The sequence below is a fragment of the Rhinopithecus roxellana genome, chromosome 13 (assembly GCF_007565055.1).
Source record: "Rhinopithecus roxellana isolate Shanxi Qingling chromosome 13, ASM756505v1, whole genome shotgun sequence".
NCBI lineage: Eukaryota > Metazoa > Chordata > Mammalia > Primates > Cercopithecidae > Rhinopithecus > Rhinopithecus roxellana.
The window spans coordinates 99,321,970-99,345,583 of NC_044561.1; the positions used below are offsets into that span (position 1 = coordinate 99,321,970).

The 23,614-nt window shown below is 52.3% G+C and overlaps 1 protein-coding gene across 1 annotated transcript in view; it reads left to right on the forward strand.

The window, feature by feature from the left end:
- Positions 1-2,122: 2,122 nt before the first annotated feature.
- ADRA1D (adrenoceptor alpha 1D) overlaps positions 2,123-23,614 on the forward strand; it is a 28,814-nt gene continuing 7,322 nt past the window's right edge. The window contains exon 1 of the mRNA XM_010378947.2: positions 2,123-3,846. Coding sequence (XP_010377249.2) covers positions 2,736-3,846 — 1,111 coding nt within the window. The 5' untranslated portion in view covers positions 2,123-2,735. The remainder of the gene's footprint in view (positions 3,847-23,614) is intronic.

Genomic DNA, 23,614 nt, shown 5'->3' on the forward strand with positions numbered 1-23,614 from the left:
TCATAAGTGAATACAGTAAGTTGAAGATTTTAGTGTCAGAGATGGTGAGTTTAACTTAGGAACATGCTTAATTCGAGGTGCTCATGAGGCATCCAAGCAAAGATCTGGGTGTGAATGGTGTGCTTGGGATGATATTGAGCTTTATCCCAGCCCTCCACTGCTAAGACCTCCTTTCAGAGAGAGACAGCTCTTTCTCTTGTTGCCCCTGCCACCAGCACGTTGTGCCGGCCCCTTCCCGGATTTCAGCGTCTGATAAGCAGGTACAGGAAACTCACAAAGATCTCACAACCACTGTCCTTCCATATTCATTTCCCAAGAGCCCCAGAACCTCTGGAATCATCTTGCAGAACTTCTGAGGACCACCAAGTCCTGAAATGGGGAAAGACTTCCCCATCTTCTTCCAGGCATTCTATCCCACAACTCTTCCTACCCTCCTGGCAAGAACACCTCCAGCCAGCCTTCTGCTGGCTCTCCACACCAGAATCAGGCACACATCTCTATGTGACACCAGTCAAGTAGTCCCCAATACCCCAGCCCCAGCTCTAGGTTCAACTATGTCTCCTCTTCCCAGTCTTTGAAAACTGGCCAATCCCAGAATCGAATGGATTCCACCAGGGTTGAACCTATCCCACACTATGTGACAGCAGCCACCCATGGACACTGACCTGCCATCTAACTCTCCCCAGAGAGGAGCTCCTGGCCTCCCCTTTCAGTTCCCACTGTCCCTCCCCTCTCAGAGAGGAAGCCCAAACCCAAGATTTTACTTTTGGTCAGCTGCTGGCTAATCCCTAGAAGTCACGTTGCTTTCATTTCAACTCACTATAGCAAGTTTCCAAAAACCAAAATAAAAGATTTAATGGGGAAGGCCATGGAAGAGCTGTTTCCAAGCCATGATTATAAAAGCCTTATCTTCCTGGACTGGGCAATGGAGAGGAGGGAGGTCACCCATCTCTCGACATTTCTCCAGTTTTTTACTTTTTCTCTAAAGCAGCTTCTCATCTAAAACTCAGACATCCTGCCCCTGTGTCAACCACAACCGGTGGACACTAGGGCTAATGAGTTCTCTGTCCCCCCCCAGACACTTCTGCAAACAGGCCCTCATCTCCCTGGTAGGGCTCAAGCCCTCCTCATTCTGCAACTACAAGATGGCATTACCCTCCTTACAGTTAGTGTATCCAGCATGGTGCCTGCCATGTGCCAGCAGCCGGTATTTTTATGTTGGCTAACGGTATGATTTCTTTGCGCCTCTCCCTACCCAGTCCTGCTGCTGCGCAAGAAGCTTCTCATACCCTCTCCCACACCTGCATCCGGGGTCCATACCAGCCCCACACCTACTCTGCCTTCCATCCTCCCTGTTAAAAGCCTGCCCTGAACAAGCCCTACTCCGCTGACATACCCAGGCACTTCTCTGGGGCCCTCACCCATATTTACTCAGTTAACCCTCAGGCCAGGACGTAGACATCACTTCTTATTCTCATTTTACAGATGAGGAACTGAGGCACAATGAGATCTCGCAGTTAATATGGGGCGGAGCCTGGATTCAGATGCGGAGCCAGACTGTCTCACACCAGCCCCATTTAACCATCCTGCCAAGTGCCCTTTCCCACCCTCCGGCACTTACACCCTCCCTCTTAACAAGGCCAGAACAAGAACAAGGCCCCTTATTTAGGGTAGCTATAGAAAGATTTATTCCCGCATCTGATACAGAGAATGTAACAGTGTATGTAGACCAGCGTGTCTTGGGCAGGGTCCGAGGGCTGTAGCCACAGCATCCTGTTCCTGAGCCCATCGTACCCAGCCTCAGCCCAGAACAGGTTTCCGACCCTTCCTGGGCTCTCTTCATGACATCGCACTGGGCAGAGGTGTCTGAAACCCTGCCCTGGCCAGTGGCCTGAGAAAAAGGAGGTGCGGCAGATCCATGTGGGCAGTCCCAGGAGGCAACCCGCAGCGGCACTGCGCCGTCCAGTCCGCAGTCCCCAGATCCCAGGCGCTTGCTGCTCTCTGGCGGCCAAAGCCGGTATCCCGAAGACCCGGGACTCGCGCCTTCAACGCACCGCGCGCCCAAGGGCACCAGGGAGTGACCGAGAGACTCGGGGGAGAGGGCGGGAGGAACAGGGACGCCGCTGAGGACCAAGCGGGAGGGGGTCCGGGAGAGGAGAGGGAAGGAACGCAAAGGGCACCGCGAGGGGAGAGGGCGGGCTTGGGCACTTGCGGAGGGGCGTGGGTGGCTGCTGCGGGACCCGAGCGCGCGCCAGCGCCGCAGGCCCCCTAGACCCCGACACACTCGCTTGTCCTGAGCGAAGGGTCGCTTCTCCCCCGGAGTGTGGCGCCCCTCTCTCTGCCCGGGTCGCCCCCTCCTCCTTCCTGGCGCTGCCCCTCCTCGGTCCCGCCCCCCGCGCCGAGTTGGGAGCGCCGCAGTGGCCGCTGCCTGCACCACCCGGCCCCGGAGCCGCCGCTTTGCCCGCTTGCTGGGCACGATCAGAGCGCCGCGCGCGTCGCCCGCCCCAGCTCTTCGGTGCTAGTCCACTGCCGGCCTCGGGGAGCCCGGCCGCCACCCGGGCCAGGCAGCTCCGCTCTCGGACAGCCGCGCTCCGGGTCACAGGAACTTAGGCAGGACCCGGACAAGACCCGTGTGCGGAGCTGCATCTGGAGCCCCGCGGCTATGCCCTGTGCTCCCCTCCCTGCCGGCCGCTGGTTCTGCGTCCCGGCCCGGCCACCGACGGCCGCGCGTTGAGATGACTTTCCGCGATCTCCTGAGCGTCAGTTTCGAGGGACCCCGCCCGGACAGCAGTGCAGGGGGCTCCAGCGCGGGAGGCGGCGGGGGCAGCGCGGGAGGCGCGGCCCCCTCGGAGGGCCCGGCGGTGGGCGGCGTGCCGGGGGGCGCGGGCGGCGGCGGCGGCGTGGTGGACGCAGGCAGCGGCGAGGACAACCGGAGCTCCGCGGGGGAGCCGGGGAGCGCTGGCCCGGGCAGCGACGTGAATGGCACGGCGGCCGTCGGGGGACTGGTGGTGAGCGCGCAGGGCGTGGGCGTGGGCGTCTTCCTGGCAGCCTTCATCCTTATGGCCGTGGCAGGTAACTTGCTTGTCATCCTCTCAGTGGCCTGCAACCGACACTTGCAGACTGTCACCAACTATTTCATCGTGAACCTGGCCGTGGCCGACCTGCTGCTTAGTGCCACGGTACTGCCCTTCTCGGCCACCATGGAGGTTCTGGGCTTCTGGGCCTTTGGCCGGGCCTTCTGCGACGTGTGGGCCGCCGTGGACGTGCTGTGCTGCACGGCCTCCATCCTCAGCCTCTGCACCATCTCCGTGGACCGGTACGTGGGCGTGCGCCACTCACTCAAGTACCCAGCCATCATGACCGAGCGCAAGGCGGCCGCCATCCTGGCGCTGCTTTGGGTCGTAGCCCTGGTGGTGTCCGTAGGGCCCCTGCTGGGCTGGAAGGAGCCTGTGCCCCCTGACGAGCGCTTCTGCGGTATCACGGAGGAGGCAGGCTACGCTGTCTTCTCCTCCGTGTGCTCCTTCTACCTGCCCATGGCGGTCATCGTGGTCATGTATTGCCGCGTGTACGTGGTCGCGCGCAGTACCACGCGCAGCCTCGAGGCGGGCGTCAAGCGTGAGCGAGGCAAGGCCTCCGAGGTGGTGCTGCGCATCCACTGTCGCGGCGCTGCCACGGGCGCCGACGGGGCGCACGGCATGCGCAGTGCCAAGGGCCACACTTTCCGCAGCTCGCTCTCCGTGCGCCTGCTCAAGTTCTCCCGTGAGAAGAAAGCGGCCAAGACGCTGGCCATCGTCGTGGGCGTCTTCGTGCTCTGCTGGTTCCCTTTCTTCTTTGTCCTGCCGCTCGGTGAGTGACCCCTCTCCCACTGGCCCCTCCTGTTCTCCCTGAGCCTATGGCGGTGTCCTGGTGGCACCCAGACTTGGGCGACCCCCACCTGAACCTGGAAGGTTGGCTTAGCAAGTCCTGAGTCTCCTAAGAGGCAGGTGTGCATCACCGTTTTGTGGAGTGTCAAGGAGAGGGTCTTCATCCTCGCCAGGTTTGTTTCACAGGCTTCTAACTTTTCTATCCTTCCCTTCTTCTCTTCCAAGCCTTGGGCTTATGCTGCTGGCCCCTCTAAAAATAAAACGTCTGTGAAAATCTGGGCGGGCATCTGCCCATACGTGGTCGGCAGTGTATGTATCCCCCTACAGATCCCCCTCCCGGGAGGTGGGTGCACAGAGTGGGTGGGCCTACATGTGTTCATGGGCAGCAAGCCCTGGCCAGTCAACAGGTACATTAGCAGATACCGGAAGCCACCCGCTTTTCCCCAGCACTCATTCAGTTTGGAAGCTGGCCCCATTTTGAGACCCTCCCCAGCTGTGTTTCTGAGGGCCCTGGGCTCTCATTTCTGAAATCCCCTCTTGGAAAGGAAGGAGGTTGTGTAGCGATGAGAAGCGCAGGGATAGGGATAAATTATCAAACGGAAAGTTCATATTGTTAATCGTTATTTGTTGAGCTTACTGAGTCCTTGAGCTCTTCCGGGAAACTTTCCTGCTTCTTTCACAAGCTGCCCTGCAGTCCTGGGAGGTGGGCAGCTGTTTTCAGAGGCCGCCTCCTACCCCTTGAGGCCTCTCTTGGAAGCCCCGGGTCAGGGACTGGAGGCTGGACCAGTGCAAGGAGTAGAGGGGTAAGAGCATCTCTGGGGACGAATTTGCCGGGAGTCAGATCCACCCATGGCTGCAACCTCCGTAGGCCCAAGCTGGGCCTTCTCTGCCTTTCCCAGGCCTGGACCCTTTCACACTGCCAGGCTGAGTCAGAAAAGAGACAATGGCCTCCTTCCTGTGCCCCCGAAAGCCCTTTCCACACTGCAGCCACAGTGAACTTTATATATTATAAATTAGATGTGTCACTCTCCTATTAAAAGCCCTCAGTGCTTTCCCACTGTCCTGAGAACAAAATCCACTCTCTATCATCACCTATGAGAGGGTGACCTTCAAATGTGTTGTTGTCCAAACCAAAATAGGACACTATGAATATTTACACCAGGACCACAGGCTAGAACTGGGGCCGTGCAGACATGTGGTCCCCCTTCCTACAATGGAGATCTCAAATGAGAGCTGTCTCCCTCTCTGCCCACTCCCCCTCTGCCCTCACGGCCTTGCCGCTTCCCTCTGCTCTGGGTTCCTCCCCTCTGACCCTTTCCAGGTTTCTTGCCGGAGCCCATGCCTGTCCTCAGGCCTTTGCACTTGCTGTTCTCTCTGTCTTCACTGCCCTTCCCAATCCCTCCTGGCCAACTCTATCCTTTAGGTCTTAAATGTTCCCTCTTCAGAGGGACCTTCTTGGACCCTTGACCCTCAGTCGTGTCCTTGTTTTCTCCCTTGAAGCACAAGGTTCTCTTCCTTCACTAGATCATCGGTTGTAATTACATCTGTGCTTGGTGTATTTCTGGAACTGGCCCAGAAGCTGTGTGAGGGCAGGGCGGTGTCACCTGGGTTGTCACTGAGTCCACGGCACTCAGCATGGTGCCTGGTATGTGGGGAGCAATAGAGAGCACAGCAGTGGGGACTACAGGCTCTGGTGCCAATCCCAGCTCTGCCTCTCTCCTGCTAGCTGTGTAACCGTGGGCAAATCCCTTAACCCCTCTCTGCTTGCTTTTTTATCTGTAAAATAGAGAAGAGGTGATGGTAATAATGCCTATCTATAGGGCCATCGTGGAAGTGCAGCTTTTGTAGTGGATACTCGATACAGGGTAAGGAATGAATAAGTAACCCTTGAAAATCATCCAGCCAAAGGTTGTTGCAGGGATGGGGCAAGCAGCTGAACCTAAGCAACACACTAGGAGAAGGAGGTAAGTAAGCAGGGAGGAGAAAGTTGGTGCCCACTCCTTTAGACATCCAAGCCCATCCCCCAGGCCCATCGCCCCAACCCCTGCTCCAGCCTTGCCCAGCTGTGCTGGGCTCCTGGGTACCCTCATTCAACCCCTGTCCCTTGGTTCACACTGGGCCCCTGTAGGGAATGCCCAACCTGTGTAGAATGCCAGCTCCCTGTTTTTTTTCCTTTTAACTTCCTTTAAAATTTTAGTTTAATGCACAAATAAGGAGAAAACAATAACACAGGAATCCACATACCTGTAATCACGTATATTGAACAGATGTTAATATTTTGCCATATTTGCCTCAGACCCCTTCCTCTCTCTTTTCAAATAAATAGAACAAGCCATAACTAGATCCCCTCCTCCTGTCCCTTCCTCTTTCCCTGCCTCCCCAGAGATAAATCTGGAGTTTATCACTCTTATACAGATGTTTATACTCTTGCTACAAACATCTGTATCCATAATAATATATTGTTTTGGGTGTCTTTGAGATTTATATGAATGGCACCATGCCATGCATATCATCATTCTTCAATCTGCCATTTCACCCAACATTATGTGGCTGAGATTTATCCACGCTGGGCCATTTTCACAGCAGTACATTTGAGAGTATTCCACAGTGCATTGATCCTGCTGAATGTTAGGTTTTTCTACCTCTTCCTTGTTCCAATCAACACTGCAAAAGGCCACTGTTTTCTTTGAGGTCCACATCACATGACTCCCTCTTCCAGGAAGTCATCCCTTAGTTTCCATGACCTTTGCTCCTTGCTGGCACACACAGCTCTTTCTCAATCCTTACATTTCTGCTGTGCCTCACATGTGATGTAGGGAATTGGGGGGTGGAGGAGGCCCTACCTCCTCCTTCCTAGGTCTGTGCTGCACCAGGCTTCTCAGGGCACCTTTCCGAGTGCCTCAGAGCAGAGCCCAGGGACGCTGGTGGAGCTGAATTGAGTTGAATCTGGCAATGATGAGCAAACAGGACAGAGGCCAAACAAGGAAACAAAATATTACAATCTGCCCCAGTATGGCTTAGAGGGCAGAAGCAGCAGAGAGGGAGGGCAGAGCCCATTTGGAGCAGGAGGGGTCTGAGGTTGTGCAGGAGGGAGAGGGGGCCAGGAGGTCCTGACACCCCCAGCATGAGGCCCAGGCCTGGGAGAAGGGATACGCCTTTAAAGGAACAGGGAACATGGAGCAGCAACTTTTGGGGGAAGTGTGGACCCCCAGGGGCTGGCATTTGTTGGTATGGAGACACCAGGTACGTGGTAGGGGATAGAGAACATTGGAAACTTGGATGCAGGGATCAAAGATTGGGATGGTTGCAGGAGCATGGGGTGCAGTCTCCCAGAAAGAGGAGGGGAGAGAAGAGAAGAAAGGATCTCAGGACAGAGCTTCGGGGAGCATTGATGTTGAAAGACCCAAAGGAGGTAGAAAAAGAGGCAGCCAGGAGGAGCAGGATGGCTGGTGAGGTGGTACCTACCTTCTCCCACGTCGTGATCAGCACACCAGCTGTGACAAGCACCAGAGATGGAGAGATTGAGAAACAATGTGTGTGCCAGCAAGAATGGGCCCACATAGGCCCTGGAAGTAAAGACACCCAGTAGGGCCGCAGCAGACCTGGGGTGCCCTCACTCACACTTCCCCACATGAAGCCAGGTGGTAGCAGCAGCCACAGTGGCCTGGAGGGCATCAAGAGCCTCAGGGAAGGGCCTGGAGTCCCAGAGGAACATTGGCACTGTGAGCCATGGGCTGTCACCTGTAAACCTGGAATGCTGTGGTCAGGTCAGAGAGGCAGCATCACAGGCGGGCTGTCCTGAACTGTGGGGGCATCTAAGGACCCAAGTCACTGGCTGGGAGAGACTGGGACACAGATGTGGCACCTAAAATCCAGAGAATCCCAGAGAGTAGCTGGGGATCATCCCCCACACTTCCAGCTGCCCCACTTTCCCTGTGAGGACAAACTGCAGGGCATGTCCCCAAGGCAGGCAGAGGGTCAACGAGCACCTTAGACCTCAAGTGCCCCGATGCTGCGATTTCAGGGAGCAAGGCCAGGGAGGGCAGCACCGGCTCCTCTGGGACCCCCAGGAAGCTGCTGGTGCGGGAGGTGCGGAGGTGCATGTAGAATGCCGCTCGCCTAGAGAGAGGGGAGGGCACCCTCCTGCCGCGTTCTGTGGTGATGTCCAGTTGAGCCATCTGCTCCGTGCATAGTGACCCACGACAGTCCTGTTCCCTGCCTGTGACCGGGGGGATAGCTAGTAGTGCTCCGCTTTCAGTCAGAGGTGCTCCACTTTCAGTCAGAGGTGCTCCACTTTGGAGATGGAACGTAAGGACACCAATCCCTGGGGTCTGTGGAGGAGGCGCTCTTGGCAGCCACGCCCATGCCAGGTACAATCCCCTACCCTCACCGCAGCAAGCTGGTGCAGGGCTGGGTGCCATGGAAAATCACAGGGAATTGTCTAAATCTGCCCTCCTCAACGGGATCCTTCAGCCGGATGCCCTGAGGAGCCCAGACGTGCAGAGTGAGTGTGGGAGGGGCCGCAGTGAGAGCCTGCTGCCTGCGGGCTTCCAGGGAGGACCCAGAGAGAGGGGGCGTGGCTGGGGCGGGGCTGCGTCGTTGGGACAGGTGGGCCGGTTGGAAAAGTCCCTGATAAAAGCCTCTGCAGCCTCTGCGCCGAGACACTTCGTGCGAGAATCCCCTGACCCTACAGGTTTAGGCCAGTTGTTTGGCGTAGAATGCAGATTATCCTCCCTGTGGGTGTGAGGGGTAACGGAGGGGCTGGGGAAACCCTGCCCCAGGCAAGCACCCACCTGCAGAAAAGCTTCCTCCTCTCCCAGGAGCCTCCAGAGGCCGTGTCCCTCCTGCCTGTTTTCATGGCGGCAGCATCTCACTGCATTTGGCTTTGGGCTGCCTGGCAAGCGTCCCCCAGCCATGCCCAGAGGTGGACTGTCTGCCGAGACCTACATACATACACAAACACACACACACACCAGCCCCACCCCTGTCATTCCTAGTGACCACTCACAGACCTCAGGCTTTCAATCCCAACTCTCTCCTGTTGGACAGGTCACCGAGCATCACTGACCTCCACCCTCCAAATGCCATCCACTCAAAGCAGCCCAGAGACTCAGAGCAAAGGGCCCCCCTTCAAATGCACCTCAAGGCATACAAGCTGGGCAGAGGCTCTGATATCAGAAGTCCCAGGACAGCCCAGCCAATGTCCCACTCCAGCCATCCGTGAGCCACACCTGAGCCTCTCTCCTATCTTGTCAGTCTGTGCTCTGTGGCAGTGCCTGTGTCCCTCACCACCCCCAGACTTAGATGTCCCATGTACTCCTGAAACACTCTGCATGAACTTTTATCACAATGCACTGTAATTGTCAATATTCAGATATGTATCATGAAGTGTGAGGGCAAAGGGAACTACACATATGTAGGCACAGGAGTAGCAAGCAGTATTGCTGGGTTGCTATGTGGTTTAGGAGACCTAAAATGTGTAGCCTATGACAAGAGGGGTACAAGAGATGAGGCCAGTTGCCGGCTGCAGGAGAATGGATAAATAAATCGTGTATTCATAGACTGGACCACTGTACAAGGAAAAATAGCAAACTACTGATGCACACATGGATGAATTTCACGGATGTTTACACCGGGCAAAATAAGCCAGATCTGAAACTAAAAGTGTACACACCTTATGATTCTGTGTAGATGAAGTTCAAAAACAGGGGAAACTTATCAATGGTGATAAAATCCAGGATAGCGGTTACCCACCTGTGTGTGTGCAGTGAGTGTACTAACTGGAAGAGAATGCTAGAAAACTTTCTGAAGGGCTGGGACAGCTCCATACCTTGACCTGGGCAGTGATGACATTGGTGCATGCATATACAAGGCCATCAGGCTGTGTGCTTCAGATACACATGCTTTCTAAATTTAACTGTCTACATGTTATGCCTTCGTTACAGCTAGAGAGAAGGCAGGAAGAGGCAGGAGGGAGACTGTGAGCCATGCTTAGTGATTGGTGTCCAAGCTGGAAGACATACTTTGGTAGCCCCGTGTAGAGAGTGGATTATGCATACGTCTGAGAATCGGCCAGGTGCTAAAGGACTCATCTCCACAGACTGCCTGAGGTTGTGCAGGGGTCTGTGGATGAAGGGGAGAGGCGAGGGGTGCTTTGTGGTAGGTCCTCAGTAATGGCATCATTGTCTCCTGGCCCTAAAGCCTGAAGAAAGGGCTGGCATTACATCTCCTGTCTGTGCTTTTGTGGCACCTGGCACATAATAGGTGCTCAGTAAATGTGTGCAGAAGAAGGAAACGGTAGAACCCATGTTCTGTTCCCATCCTGCCATGTCAAGGATCTGGGTGGCAAAGCACAGCCCTCCATTTATTTATTATTTTAATTTTCTTTTATTGTGGCAAGAGCATGTAGCATGAAAACTACCCTCTTAACACACTTTTAAGTGTAAATATCATATCATTAACTACAGCACACTGTTGCATATCAGATCCCTAGAACTTATCTATCTTGCCATACTGAAACCTTATGCCCATTGAATAGCAATTCCCAATTTCCTGGCCCACTTTCTCCCCTGGAAACCACCATCCCACTCTTTGAGTCTATGAATTTGAGTATTTTAGAGACTCCCATATAAGTGGAATCATGCAGTATTTCTCCTTCTGTGACTGGCTTATTTTGCTTAGCGTAACAGCCCTCTATTTAAAGACAACTCTTCTTATCTGTCATGGGTTGGGGGTGATTCCCCATTTTTGTGACCTAAAAAAAAAATCTTTAACAGAACAGTTAATATTTATTGAGTTACTATTATGAGTAAACAATGAGCTAGGGTTGCGGTTTTTTCATGTTTTTATCATGGAAAGTTTCAAACAGATACATTGGTAGAAAGAACCCCTGTTAGTATAATGAACCCCTGTGTACCTGTGACCCATCTTCAACCCAAAGCTAACCTCGATTCTTTCCATCCTCACCCACTTTCCCGTCACTCCAGATTATTTTGGATTTTTTTTTTTTTTTTTTGAGATGGAGTCTTTCTGTCTCCTAGTATGGAGTGCAGTGGCGCAATCTCAGCTTACTGCAACCTTCGCCTCCCGGATTCAAGTGATTCTCCTGCCTCAACCTCCCAGGTAGCTGGGATTATAGGCATGCACCACCATGCCCAGCTAACTTTTGTATTTTTAGTAGAGATGGGGTTTCACCATCACCAGGCTGATATCTAACTCCTGACCTCAGGTGATCCACCCGCCTTGGTCTACCAAAGTGCTGGGATCACAGGCATGAGCCACTGCACCCAGCCACTGTAGATTATTTTGAAGAACATCCAGATACAGTATCCCTTCATCTGTAAATCCTTCAATGTATAGTTCTAGAAGATAATAACTGTAAAAAAAAAAAAGGCCACAATTCATTATAAAACATAAAATAAAATCATTTAATATCATCAAATATCTACTTAGTGTTGAAATGTTGCTGTCTGCCTCGTAAATTTTTGGTTGGTTGGTTTGAAGCAGAATACACAGAAGGAGCACACATCACATGTGGTCGATTTGCCTACTAGGTTTCTTTACTTGGTAAGCCTCCACTGCTTTTTTTTCTTTCCATTTATTTAGTGACAAAACCAGATTGTCCCCAGGTGTATCCCACAGTCTGGAGTTTGCATCTCCACAGTGCCATTTAACATGTCCCTCTGTTCCCTGTACTTCCTGGGTGCAGGTTTGGTCTGGCAAGAATTCTTCTCTTTTGTGATGTCAAGATTGACCAGAGTTCATGTGCTATCAGCCTGCTCTGTCCATTACAAAGTGACCCATCAGCCTTCACCCACTAGTTTTGGCAGCCACTGACCATGGCCTGGACCCGTTATATCACTGGGGCTTGAAGTAGGGATGTTCTAATCCTGTCATTCCTTCTGCATTTATTCACTAGCATTCTAAAATGATTTCACCACTAACTGTTTGGTTTAAATAGAATCTGTACAGCAAAGGCAGGGAAGATGTTCAATATTCCTCTTTATTTATCAGAGGAAGAGTCAGTTCTCTAGCATTCTTTCCAGACGTGACCACTGAGGCTGCTTTAGTACCATGGTAATGTCATTATTTTTAGACATCCTTGCTGTTCCAGCACATCACAGACATCATTGTTTTGGGCTTGGCCAGTGGGTACTCCTTCCAGTTGGCTTCTGAGATCTTTGGCAGAACCTGGAGCATCTTGAGCTCTTCTTTACTTTCTGGTCTGATAAGATGCTTCAGGTTCAGCTTGCATTTTTTCTGCCCTAGACCTGGAATTAGCCATTTCTCTAAAGAGCCCTAGTCTCTTTAAATGGAAGATGACTGTCTGAGCTGTTCATTGATACTGAGTTGGTCACTGATTCAATGGACAGATCTAGGAAATACATTTTATTTTCAGTAGAAGAAAAACACAACACTGTTGGGGGCTTCTGTCCTTGGGCATATATTCCTCCTCTGCCTCCCCTGAAGATCTTGTCCTCTGCCCAGCTCCTGCTGATATGTTTGTCCCAAACATCTGACGAACTGTTGATCACCCTGCTCCATTCATTAAAGATCTGGGCATCGGAATCACACTGTTTTCTCCCCACTCCCCCCCCCCTACCCTGGTCATCAGTGTGACTCCACTGTACTGAGGATGACCCATGATGACACTCTGGCCTTGAGACTACAGTGACCTTCCCCTCCTCCCCTCCTCCAAGGCCTATGCCCTGGTCCATGTGCCCATTTTAATCTCCCTCCCCTAGAATTCTCAGCGAAGCTCTTCCTCCTGAGTCCATCTGCTCCTGTCCTCCCTGCTTGGCTCCCATTACACCTGCTTATCAACTCCAGCCTTGACCAGGCCTTCAACTCCCTGCCCTCACCTTGCCTCCCAGTCGATTACGCATCCCTTCCTTAGCCAGCTCGCGTGATCTGTCGCCTCATCCTCTCTTGCTGTCTTTAATTCCCTCACTTCCTCGTAATTCTGTGAGCCCCAGATCCTGAATTACACCATTCCTCCCTATGATGTCCTGGTAAATTTTTAACAATTGGCTCTGAGATGGAGGCTGATTTATAGCGTCTGCCTATTTTCATGGTGTAAATATTCCAAAGAGAGATCACAGCATTTCTGAAATTGTAGCAAACTAGTACAAACCAAGGTCTAGCTGAGCACTTGCTGGAGAAAAGTCACACTTTCCATAGTCAGGCTGTTGCCTCGACGCAGCTCTCAGGGTCTCCCCAAAAGTCCTGCAGATTCTCTGTGAGCTCTGACTCTCTCTCAACCCTTTTTCCTTTCTAAGGAGCCTTACTCTTTCAGTTACTCCTCAACCGTCTTTGTCTCCCACCTGTCTCCTGTCCACACACACAGCACATCAACATGTCCAGAGCTTTCTTAAAGATTCTCCCTCAATCACGTGGACCCCTTTGTCCTCAGCCTTCCCCCACTTAGTGCTGTAGTCTTTCATATTCTTTGCTACTTACCCTCTTAATCTTTTTTTATAAAAGATTAGTAGCTGCTTTATTTTATTTTATTTTATTTGTTTTTTATTTTTTGAGACAGAGTCTTGCTCTGTCACCCAGGTTGGAGTGCAGTGGCATGATCTCTGCTCACTGCAACCTCCGCCTCCCAGGTTCAAGTGATTCTCCTGCCTCAACCTCCCAAGTAGCTGGGACTACAGGCGCCCACCGCCATGCCCGGCTAATGTTTTAAATTTTTAGTAGAGACGGAGTTTCACCATGTTGGCCAGGCTGGTCTCAAACTCCTGACCTCAAGTGATCTGCCCACCTTGGCCTCCCAAAGTGCTGGGATTCCAAGCTTGAGCCACTGCACCCGGCCGACCCTCTTAACTCTTAAAAGAATATCCTGTCAGCTGGGCGTGGTGGCTCACACCTGTAATCCCAGTACTTTGGGAGGCTGAGGTGGGTGGATCACCTGAGGTCAGGATTTTGAGACCAGCCTGGCCAACATGGCGAAACCCCATGTCTACTAAAATAAATAAATACATACATACATACAAACATACATACATACATACATACAAAAATTAGCCAGGCATGGTCGCATGCGCCTGTAATCCCAGCTACTTGCAAGGCTGAGGCAGGAGAATCGTTTGAACCTGGGAGGCGGAGGTTGCAGGGAGCCGAGATGGAGCCATTGCACTCCAACCTGGGTGACAGAGCAAGACTCCATCTAAAAAAAAATTAATAAATAAATAAAAGTCCCGACATTGTCTTGATTAGAACACCTTTTTCCACCTGCCACATGCATCAGCCCCACTCAGGGTAGCTCCTGCCATTCTCACACCTGCCCCAGGGCTAAGGGCACACACTTCCCTGGATCTGCCTTGGCACTGTCACTGGAGGCTGCCAGATCCTCACATTCAGAGGGCTCTTTTTACTTTCTTTCTTTCTTTTTTTCAAGAGACAGAGTCTCTCAGAGCAGAATAATGGAGTGAAAATTTTGTTTTAATTGTTTTTAAAGAAAGAGATGGGGTCTTACTCTGTTGCCCAGGCTGGGGTGCAGTCATATGATCACAGCTCATTGCAGCCTCCAACTCCTGGGCTCAAGCAATCTCCCACATCTCAGCCTCCCCAGTAGCTGAGACCACGTCTGGCTAGGGGTCTCTTTTAAGTCCTTTCATTCACTCCTATATGTCAGTTTGTCCCTCTCCCCTTTCTTCTTATGAACCTTAATATCTCTCTCCCATCCCCATCCTGGTCCTCTGGCTGCTCCTTCTCAGCCTTCCTCGGAGACCCCTCTGCCCTTCAGATCCACATTTCCAGACAAGCCCTCTTCAGCTCCAGCCCCAAGTCCAGCTGCTAAGGTCCCAGCAGCCCCTCAGACGGCCTGTATTCATTTCCTGTTGCTGCTGTAACAAATTACCATAAACTGAGTGGCTTCAAAGAATATATTACCTCCCAGTTCTGAAGGCCAGAAGTCCTAACATCCAAGCCTCAGCAAGTCGCGTTTCCTCTGGAGACATGGGGAGAATTCTCTCCCTGTCCCCTTCCACCTTCTAGAGACCACTGGATGCCTCGGCTCGTGGCCCTGCCTCCATCCATCCGCAGAATGGTCCGACTGCCGCTTCTGTTGCCACCTGTCCCTCTCTGGCTCTGAGCCTCCTGCCTCCCTCCTTCCCGTCTGAGGAGTCTTGTCATTCCTTTGTGCCCACCTGGATTCTCCAGGACAATCAGCCCATCTCAGGATCCCTGTGCCATGGAAAGTGACATTCACAGGTCTGGACGTCTTAGGGGCATTATTCCATCTACCACACTCCCACACGCCAGCCACACTGTCCTCCTCTTCTAGGCCCACCTTTCTGCTTCTCCCCTCGAGCCTGCCACTCCCCTCAAATTCTTCATCTTGGCAAATGCCATCTCTGTCTGTCCTCTGGAGTCCAAGTCAGGAACCTGAGCATCAGCCTCAGCTCCTCCTCATGCCCCACTCAGACACTCCAATCTCCCAAACATCCCTCAGTCTGTTTTGTTTTTCCCATTCCCACTCTCCCACCTTAATTAACTAATCACAAACACATATATCCTGCGTGCCAGGTGCTGTTCGAATCATTTTATCCCCCAACAGTCCTATGAGGTAAATGCTATTAGCAGCCCCATTTACAGATGAGAAAACTGAGGCACCAGAGAGGTTGAGTAATATGACCAAAGTCCCCCCAGCTTATAAGTGTCAGATCCGGCATTGTAACCCAACTACTTTGGCCCCAGAGTCCATGTTATTTCTTGCCTGGGTCAGAGGTCGGGCTGGGGCCAGGGTTAAGGGCCGTAACTAGAAGCCACGTGTTCAGCTTTCCATCTCACCGAAGCCCTCAGCCCCTACACATATCCCCCAGGCTCACTTTCATGTCTTGGATACTGGCCACGAGGGGATCTTGAGGACTGCCATGGGACATGGCCCCTTCCTGCATGGCCCGATCCTCTCCCAGGCCCTGGCAGACCCCCAGAGTCCCTGAGGAAGTCTCTGAGTCCCTAAGCCCATCTCTGCCCCCACCTGAGCCCAGGCCTGCTGTGCACCCCCCAGCCCCGCCATGCACCCTGTGCACGCTGGAGGGTAGGACTTCCCTCACTTTGTAACTGGTCACCTAGGAGAACAGGGTCTTGAGTCTCTGAAAGTCAGTGTGCAGCCCAGTAGGCAAAGCCCAGGCGGCTCAGTGCTGGGACTCCTGGACAGCACGGCCACTGCCTGGGAACCTTCTCTCCCCTGCTATTAGTGCTGCTCTGCTCACACCCAGGAGCCATTTGTCAGTGTGGCCCCAGAGCCGGGAGGCTCATGCTTGGATCAGGGTCCAGCCTGGCCGTGGGGCAGAACTGCAGCCTTGGTCACTCAGAGCTTGGGTTGTGGCCATTCCAAAACCACAAATCAGGAAATAAGTGAGTTAAGAAGTGACAACAAAGAGGAGAAAGAAGGGGGAGAAAGATGGAATGTGGGAAGAGAGAAGGAAGAAGAGGAGGCAAACAAAGAGTCAAAGAGAAATGGGTGGGACGTGGTGGAGGCCTACAGGAGGCAAGAGGATGCGGGACAGGCCTGTGGCTCATCTCCCTAACTTGGGCTCCATCAGGCAGCCTCCATTGCTCTAGGAGCTGCCCTCCCTTCACCTGCCCCTCAGCTACAGAAGGGAGTCAGGGGCCAGCCCCAGGTAGCTCAAGGATCCCAAGGCAAACACAAGGGCACAGAAGGACTTCTGACCTACGCCTGGTGCATCTCAAGTGAGAGGACCCTGTCAGTTACCTCTCACCACAGAAAATTGGTGATGCAAGGAAGGCAAGAGACTTGGCTTGGCACAGCAGGCCCCATGGTGCCCTCGACTCACTCCTTCAAGTCTTCACAATCCATCTGAGATCTGGACCGTATCCAGGTCACCTCCTCCTAACAGGTTTCCATGATTGTGTTCCCTTCAAAACGGCCTTATCTCTTACCACTCTCCTCCTCCCGTTCTCCACTTTGGCAGTCCTAACTTCCTGGGTGTCTCTCCAACTTGTCAGGCACCCTGCTGCCTCAGGGCCTTTGCACATGCTTTTCCCTCTGCCTGGAATTTTCTTTCCTCAAATAGATGCATGGCTCACTCCCTCACAGGGTCTTCAGGTCTCAGCTCAAGTGTACTGTATTAGAGAGGCTTGCTGACCCTTTATAATGTAGCAAAGAGGACCATGAAGGACAGAGGTCCCAGCCTCTCCTGGGGAGGGCTGCTACTGAGCTCCAAGATTAGGGCCATTGCGTGAGCAGCTGAGCAAACTGTGGGAGAGGAAGGGAGTCTGGGGCTAGGAATTCCTTCTCTCCTAGCCCTGCTGGCAGGGTGGGAGGAGACTGAATATCTAGAAGGATAGGGTGTTTTTACTCCTCTATCTCTGTGGCCAGGGGAATGGCTTACTATGGATAGAAAAGTCCCAGTGGAGGAGAGGGTAGGAAGATGGGGGAGGCTGAGGTGCAGCCTGATATTTCATGGTCGTCTACAAGTTATGGAGCAAGGCTGGCTATGAATTCTGTCAATCTGCCAAGAACAAGTTCCTTCTGGTGATGCCAAAAGAGTGCTATTAATCACACAGTCCGCCCCTTGACTTCAGCGCCGTCTGTCCTCAGCAAGCCTTGGCCAGTCAGTTGCTCGGCTCCAGCCATGTCCCTCCCTGCCTTAGCAGCATCTCAGCAGCTCCTGCAGGCCTGGCCATTCCTGTTCCTTAGGAAAACGGACTGGCTTATGATAATCTGGGCTGTAAACAACCGCCTGCTTCAGTTTCCCCAACAATATGTGGGCCAGGTCGGCCCCGCCAATACGCCAGAGAGTGGCTTTTCTTGCTGACACAGGAGAGGCCCCACTTCTTCTGACCAGAGGATGCCCAGTCCTCCAAACATTAGGTTAGACTCCTGACATGGGCACCCCAATACAGGGAATGGGTAAGGCAGGCTGGAGCAGCCCAGCCAGCTGGATGGCAACTTGCCACATGGGAGAACAAGAACAAGAAACAGAGAAGAGCAGGTGGGAGTGCTATTTTTGGCCATCTCCTCCCTGCGTCCTTACTGGGTCTCCTCAGAGGTGGGTTCATGCAGCCATGCTCACCCCCACCCCACTGCAAGTCTCCTGTTGAATGGGGAGAAATGAACACAAACGTGTACACTCAGGCCCCACCTTTCCCCAGCAGGGGGCAGAAGAGTGATGATGGCCATTAAGGGCTAATCCCTGGTCCCAAGGTTTTGGGGATCAAGCAAAAACACTTGAAGACGTGTCCATGCACTGACAAAGAATGTCTTGGGTCGGGTTCCCTAGAAGCAGAGTTTGAGATGGGGGTTCTTCTTGAAGGATTTTGTTTTTTTCTAACAGATCTCATGGTGCTGGGTGATCTTTTTTCTTTTTGAGACATGGTCTCAAAAAAAGGCAGGTACATGCAGCCACCTGCATGGTGGCTGCATGTACCCACCTCTGTTGCCCAGACTGGAGTGCAGTGGTGCAATCATAGCTCATTGCAGCCTCAACCTCCCATATTCAAGTGATCCTCCCACCTCAGTCTCCCAAGTAGCTGGGGCTACAGGTGTGCACCACACCTGGCTAATTTTTATATTTTTTTTATAGAGATGGAGTTTTGCCATGTTGCACAGGCTAGTCTGGAACTCTTGGGCTAAAGAGATTCACCTACTTCAGCCTCCCAAAGTGCTGGGATTTATGTGCGTGAGCCACCATATCCAGCCTGGATGATTTTTTTTTAAATAAATATTTTATTTTATTTTTTAGAATCAGGGTTTCCCTAAATTGCCCAGGCTGGGTTTGAACTCCTGGGCTTAAGCAGTCCTCTCGCCTCAGCCTCCCAAGTAGCTGGGACTACAGACATGCACCACTGTGCCCACTTAGGAATTTTTTGAAAGAGGGATTTCAGGAGACACCTGTGAGGGAGGGCAGGAAGCCAGAGGGGAAGAGCTAAAGCCAGGATGTGGTTGAGGCAAAGCTTGGCCTTAGCACAACCCCACAGGGATCCCTGGTGCAAGAAAGGCAGAACAGGACTGTGCTGAGGCAAGGGACCCAGCCTTCTCTATCACCACATTGGCTGTCATTGGCTGCAGGCTGTCCCCTTGGGAAGCAGGTGTCATGGATCCAGTCGAAGCAGCTCCCACTGACTGAGGGCAGTTGTCCAGAGAAGGCACAACGGCCAGCCTCTGACAGCAAACACAGCACCTGGGGGGCCCTGGGCAGGGCACCAACAGTACCTGACTTCAAGCATAAAAGAGACTTTGTGAGCAAAGACTTGAAGGAGGTGAAAGAGTTGGCCAAGTAGCTCTCTGGGGTTCCTCCCAGGAGTCTGGGGTCATTCTGATACTCTCTCCAGCTAGCAAGCACCACCCCAACCCTTCTGAGCAGTCTGGATGGATGGACGTGGAGCTGAACCTGATGTGGCAGGCCCTGCAAGGCGCCCTTGAGGACATGCAGGCCAGCAAATGCCACATGGCCTGGTGTAAGCAGAATGAAGCGTGCTCCGAGCACACATGCTCCAGAAGCCGCTATCACCCCCTCAAACCCCAGCAGAGCAGGAAACCACAGGAACACCCTTGAAGAAGGTTCTAGGCTGAGCGGAGGCTGAGCTCCAGGGGAAATGCCCCCTATAGAGAGAGGAGGAGGACTAGCCTCCTCGATAGACCAGCCTTGTGAAAACCCAGAGGCTGCCGGGCGCGGTGGCTCATGCCTGTAATCCCAGCATTTTAGGAGGCCAAGGCGGGTGGATCACCTGAAGTCAGGAGTTCAAGACCAACCCGGCCAACATGGCAAAGCCCCATCTCTACTGAAAATACAAAAAATTAGCCAGGTGTGGTAATGGGCGCCTGTTTTCCCAGCTACTTGGGAGGCTGAGGCAGGAGAGTTGCTTGAACCTGGGAGGCGGAGGTTGCAGTGAGCTGGGATCACGCCATTGCACTCTAGCCTGGGCAAGAGAGCAATACTCTGTCAAAAAAAAAAAAAAAAAAGACAGAAAGACAGGAAGGAAGGAAGGCGGGGGGAGAAGGAATAAGAAAGGAAGAAGAAAGGAAGAAAGAGAGAGAAAATCCAGAGGTGGTATGGGCTCACCGCTGGTGGGGCAGCTGCCAGGAAGAACAAAGGGAGTGGCTGTGCCTCCTGACCCCAGTGCCCCTGGAAGCCCAAGGGGAGTTCTGTTTCTATGTTTAAGTGATGTCAGGAGAGGACCAGGAGCTTCAGGACTAGACCAACTCAGATGCATGTCCTGACCCTAAGGGCTACTTGCTCTCTGGGTAACTAGAATCGTTCTGCAAAGCCGGATGCCATGAGGATTCATTGAGAACTACATAAAAGGCCCAGCATGGTGCCTAGAAGGTACTGAACACTCGGAAAGCATCAGCTCCCTTTTCCTTCCTCTGCACATTAGAGGCCACCTATTCAAGTGCCATTTACTTGTTCATTCAACAGATATTTCAGAGTTCCTGCTTCGTTTGAGTCAGGCACTTGTGCTAGAGGCTGGGATAAAAAGAAAAACATATTGGACAGTGCAAAAACATGCCTTTTAGAAAATTTTTCAGGCCAGACACGGTGTCTTACTCCTGGAATCCCAGCACTTTGGGAGGCTGAGGCGGGAGGATCACTTGAGGCCAGGGTTTCAAGACTAGCCTAGGAAACATAGCAAGACCCTGTCTTTACAAAATAATAATAATAATAATAATAACAATTAGCCAGGTGCAGTGGCACGTGTGTGTAGTCCCAACTAATTGGAAGGCTGAGGCAAGAGGCTCACTTGAGCCCAGGAGTTCAGTGAGCCGTGATTGCACCACTACACTCCAACCTGGGTGACAGCAAGACCCAGTCTGTAAAAACTTAAAAAAGAAAAGGAAGGAAGGAAGGAAGGAAGGAAGGAAGGAAGGAAGGAAGGAAGGAAGGAAGGAAGGAAGGAAGGAAGGAAGGAAGGAAAATCCCATCCCTGCCTTCAAGAAACCAAGAGTCACATAGAGTAGATGGAGCAATAGCAAATTGATTGAACCTGTAGTTGCATGGGAAAGGACAGCTGAGCCAGGCTGGGTGGGGAGACATCTGACCTGGGGCTGCAGGGACTTGGGGAGGAGGCTCCTGGGAGCAGCAAGTCCTGGCAGAAAGGCAGAAGGAGCCCAGCTGTGTGGGAGGATCTGCTTGGGGCTTAACGTGGCTGAATTTGGGGGAAGACAGGACAAAGACAGCACTAGCCCTAGAAACGTTGTGTTTCCTTGTGGGCAGCAACATGTTTCCATTGATTCCTCTGAGCCACCGGAAGCCACTGCCAGTTTTCAGAAGGGAAAGGAGAGAAACCAGCTTTTAAGGAAAAGTCTCCCAGCAGCTGTGTGCAGAGTGGAAAGGATATGGTTTGAGGCCAGGGGCTGTGAGACCAGGGGCTGTCAGGGGCTGCTGCCGCCACCTAAGCAAAATGAAATGACAGAGCAAGCCAAGGCTTAACGAACATGGTCAAGTGCGCGGGGGACCTGCGAAAAAGGACATCTACCGCACAGGATGTGGTGACCAGTTGGATGTGTAGGATACAGAGGAGGGATTCATTCAGCAAACTCAGCAAGTATTGTGCACCTGCTGTGTGCTTGATATGCCTCTGAGGTCTTCTTGGCAATGGGAATGCAGCACCAAGCAAAACAGACCCCAGCCCCACCCCAGGGATGTTCATTGCAGGGAGATAGACAACAGACATATGAATCGTGACTCAAATAGGACACAGGGTGACAAGTACCATGAGGCACAACAGAGCAAGCTGAGCCAGGCAGGGAGCACAGAGTTGGGGGATATTGCAATTATAAAGATGAATTCAGCATGATCTCATCACAAAGGTGAGGGTATGAATCACGTGCATATTGGAGGAAGAAAATTCTGGGGAAAACGTGCAGAGGTCCAAGGTGGGTGTGCATCTGGCATGTCCAAAAAGCAACAGGGAAGGCAGTGTGGCTGGAACAGAGTAGACAGGGGAAGGAGAGGAGAGGAGAGATTTGGGGGCACATGTTGAGCTGTGTAGGTCATAGGCTTTTGCCAGGAGAAGGCAGATGAGCTGTTGGAGGGTTCTGAGCAGAGGAGTGACATGACCAGTCTTTTAAATCTTTCTAACTGCCAGGTTGAGAAAAGATTCAGGGGGCAGGGGCACAAGCAGTGAGGGGGCTACTGGATTCATCATGGGAAGTGATGATGGTGTCTCAGACAGGGTGGGAGGGCACATTGAGGGTGGGTGATTGAGTTCTAACCTCGTCTGCTTCCTCTCTGCCCTCAGTCACTGCATTCTGTTCACACCAACCTTGTCATCATTCTGCAAACATACCAGGGCCACCTCAGGGCCTTTGCACTTGCTGTTTCCTCTGCTGGAATGTTCCTCCCCAGATCTCCATATACCTCATTCACTCACTTCATTCAGCTCTTTACTCAAACGTCACATTCTCATCAGGACTTTCCTGGCCACCTTATCCAGAATTTATACCACCACTCCCAGCCACATATCACAGGCACATTCACCTCCTATCTTCCTTCCCACTTCATTTTTTTCTCCTAGTATACCTTTACCCTTTGATACCTTTACATTTTCCTTGTTTATCCTGTTTATTTCCTGTCTTCCCCAATGAAATGTAAGCTTCATGAGGACAGGATAAGTGTGAGATCCACTAGACACCCAAATGGAGATGTCTAGGAGACAGCTGGATCTATGAGTCTGGAATTAAGGAGAGAGGTCTGAGCTGTAAAGTCACTATTTAACACCGTGAACCTGGATGACATTGACAGGAGAATGCAAAGACAGGAAACTGCAAGACTAAATGAGGCACTCCTACATTTTAGCAGTGAGGATGTGAGGAAGGAGCAGCAAGGAAACTGACAAGGAGTAGGAAAAACCAAGAGGCTGTCATCCTGGAAGCCACAGATGAGATGAGCGGCACCCAGGAGAATGAGGGCAGTGTCCGCAGGTTGAAGGCCTGGGAGGGGTGGAACATGTGGGGTAAAGCATCAGAGCAAAGAGTGAGGTCAGGTGGGGACGAGGAGACTGTAGGTGAGGGCTGGAGAGGTGGAGAGAACAAGGTGGTAGCCAGGAAGCCAGCAGAGAGGCAGCAGCTATAACCAAGGCAGGCTCATGGGTGGCTTAAGGATTGAGGGCTCCACCATACAAGTAGGGACACTAACCTTGGGTGGGAGGAGATATCCCTTCCTTACCAAAGAAGATGAGAGGTGAGGAAGGCGGGGCGAGTGCCTAGTTTTTGTGGCCTCTGCTTTCCCTGTGAAACAGGAGGTAAGATTAACTGCTCCGGAGAAGAAGGAGGGGGCAGGCTGCAAGGCTTGGAGAGAGGGGTAAAGATTTGGTATAGGAAAGGCTACACTGTAGGTAACTCTATGTTTCCTCTCTATTTCACCTCTTAAGACTAAGCTCCCCACACCATGCTTGCCACGTAGTAGGTACCTCATACATTCTTGCCACGTAGTAGGTACCTCATACATTCTTGCCACGTAGTAGGTACCTCATACATTCTTGCCACGTAGTAGGTACCTCATACATTCTTGGACTCTTCTGTTTGTATCACACCTTGCACCTCATCCATTAGCAACTCCTTTTGGCTGCCAAATCCCCCCAACTTTGTGCCACCTCCTTAATGCCACCTTGATCAACACTCCCATCATTGTCTACCTGCAATGCAGTAAAGAGCCGGTACAGGAAAAGGGAGAGAACTGGCAGAGGACAGGAGCCTAGATCACTGGAAATATGGGACATAGAGCTGAGGTTGGAGACCCCAAGTGTGTTCAGGGAGCGGTTAAATTGCTCCAGAGTCA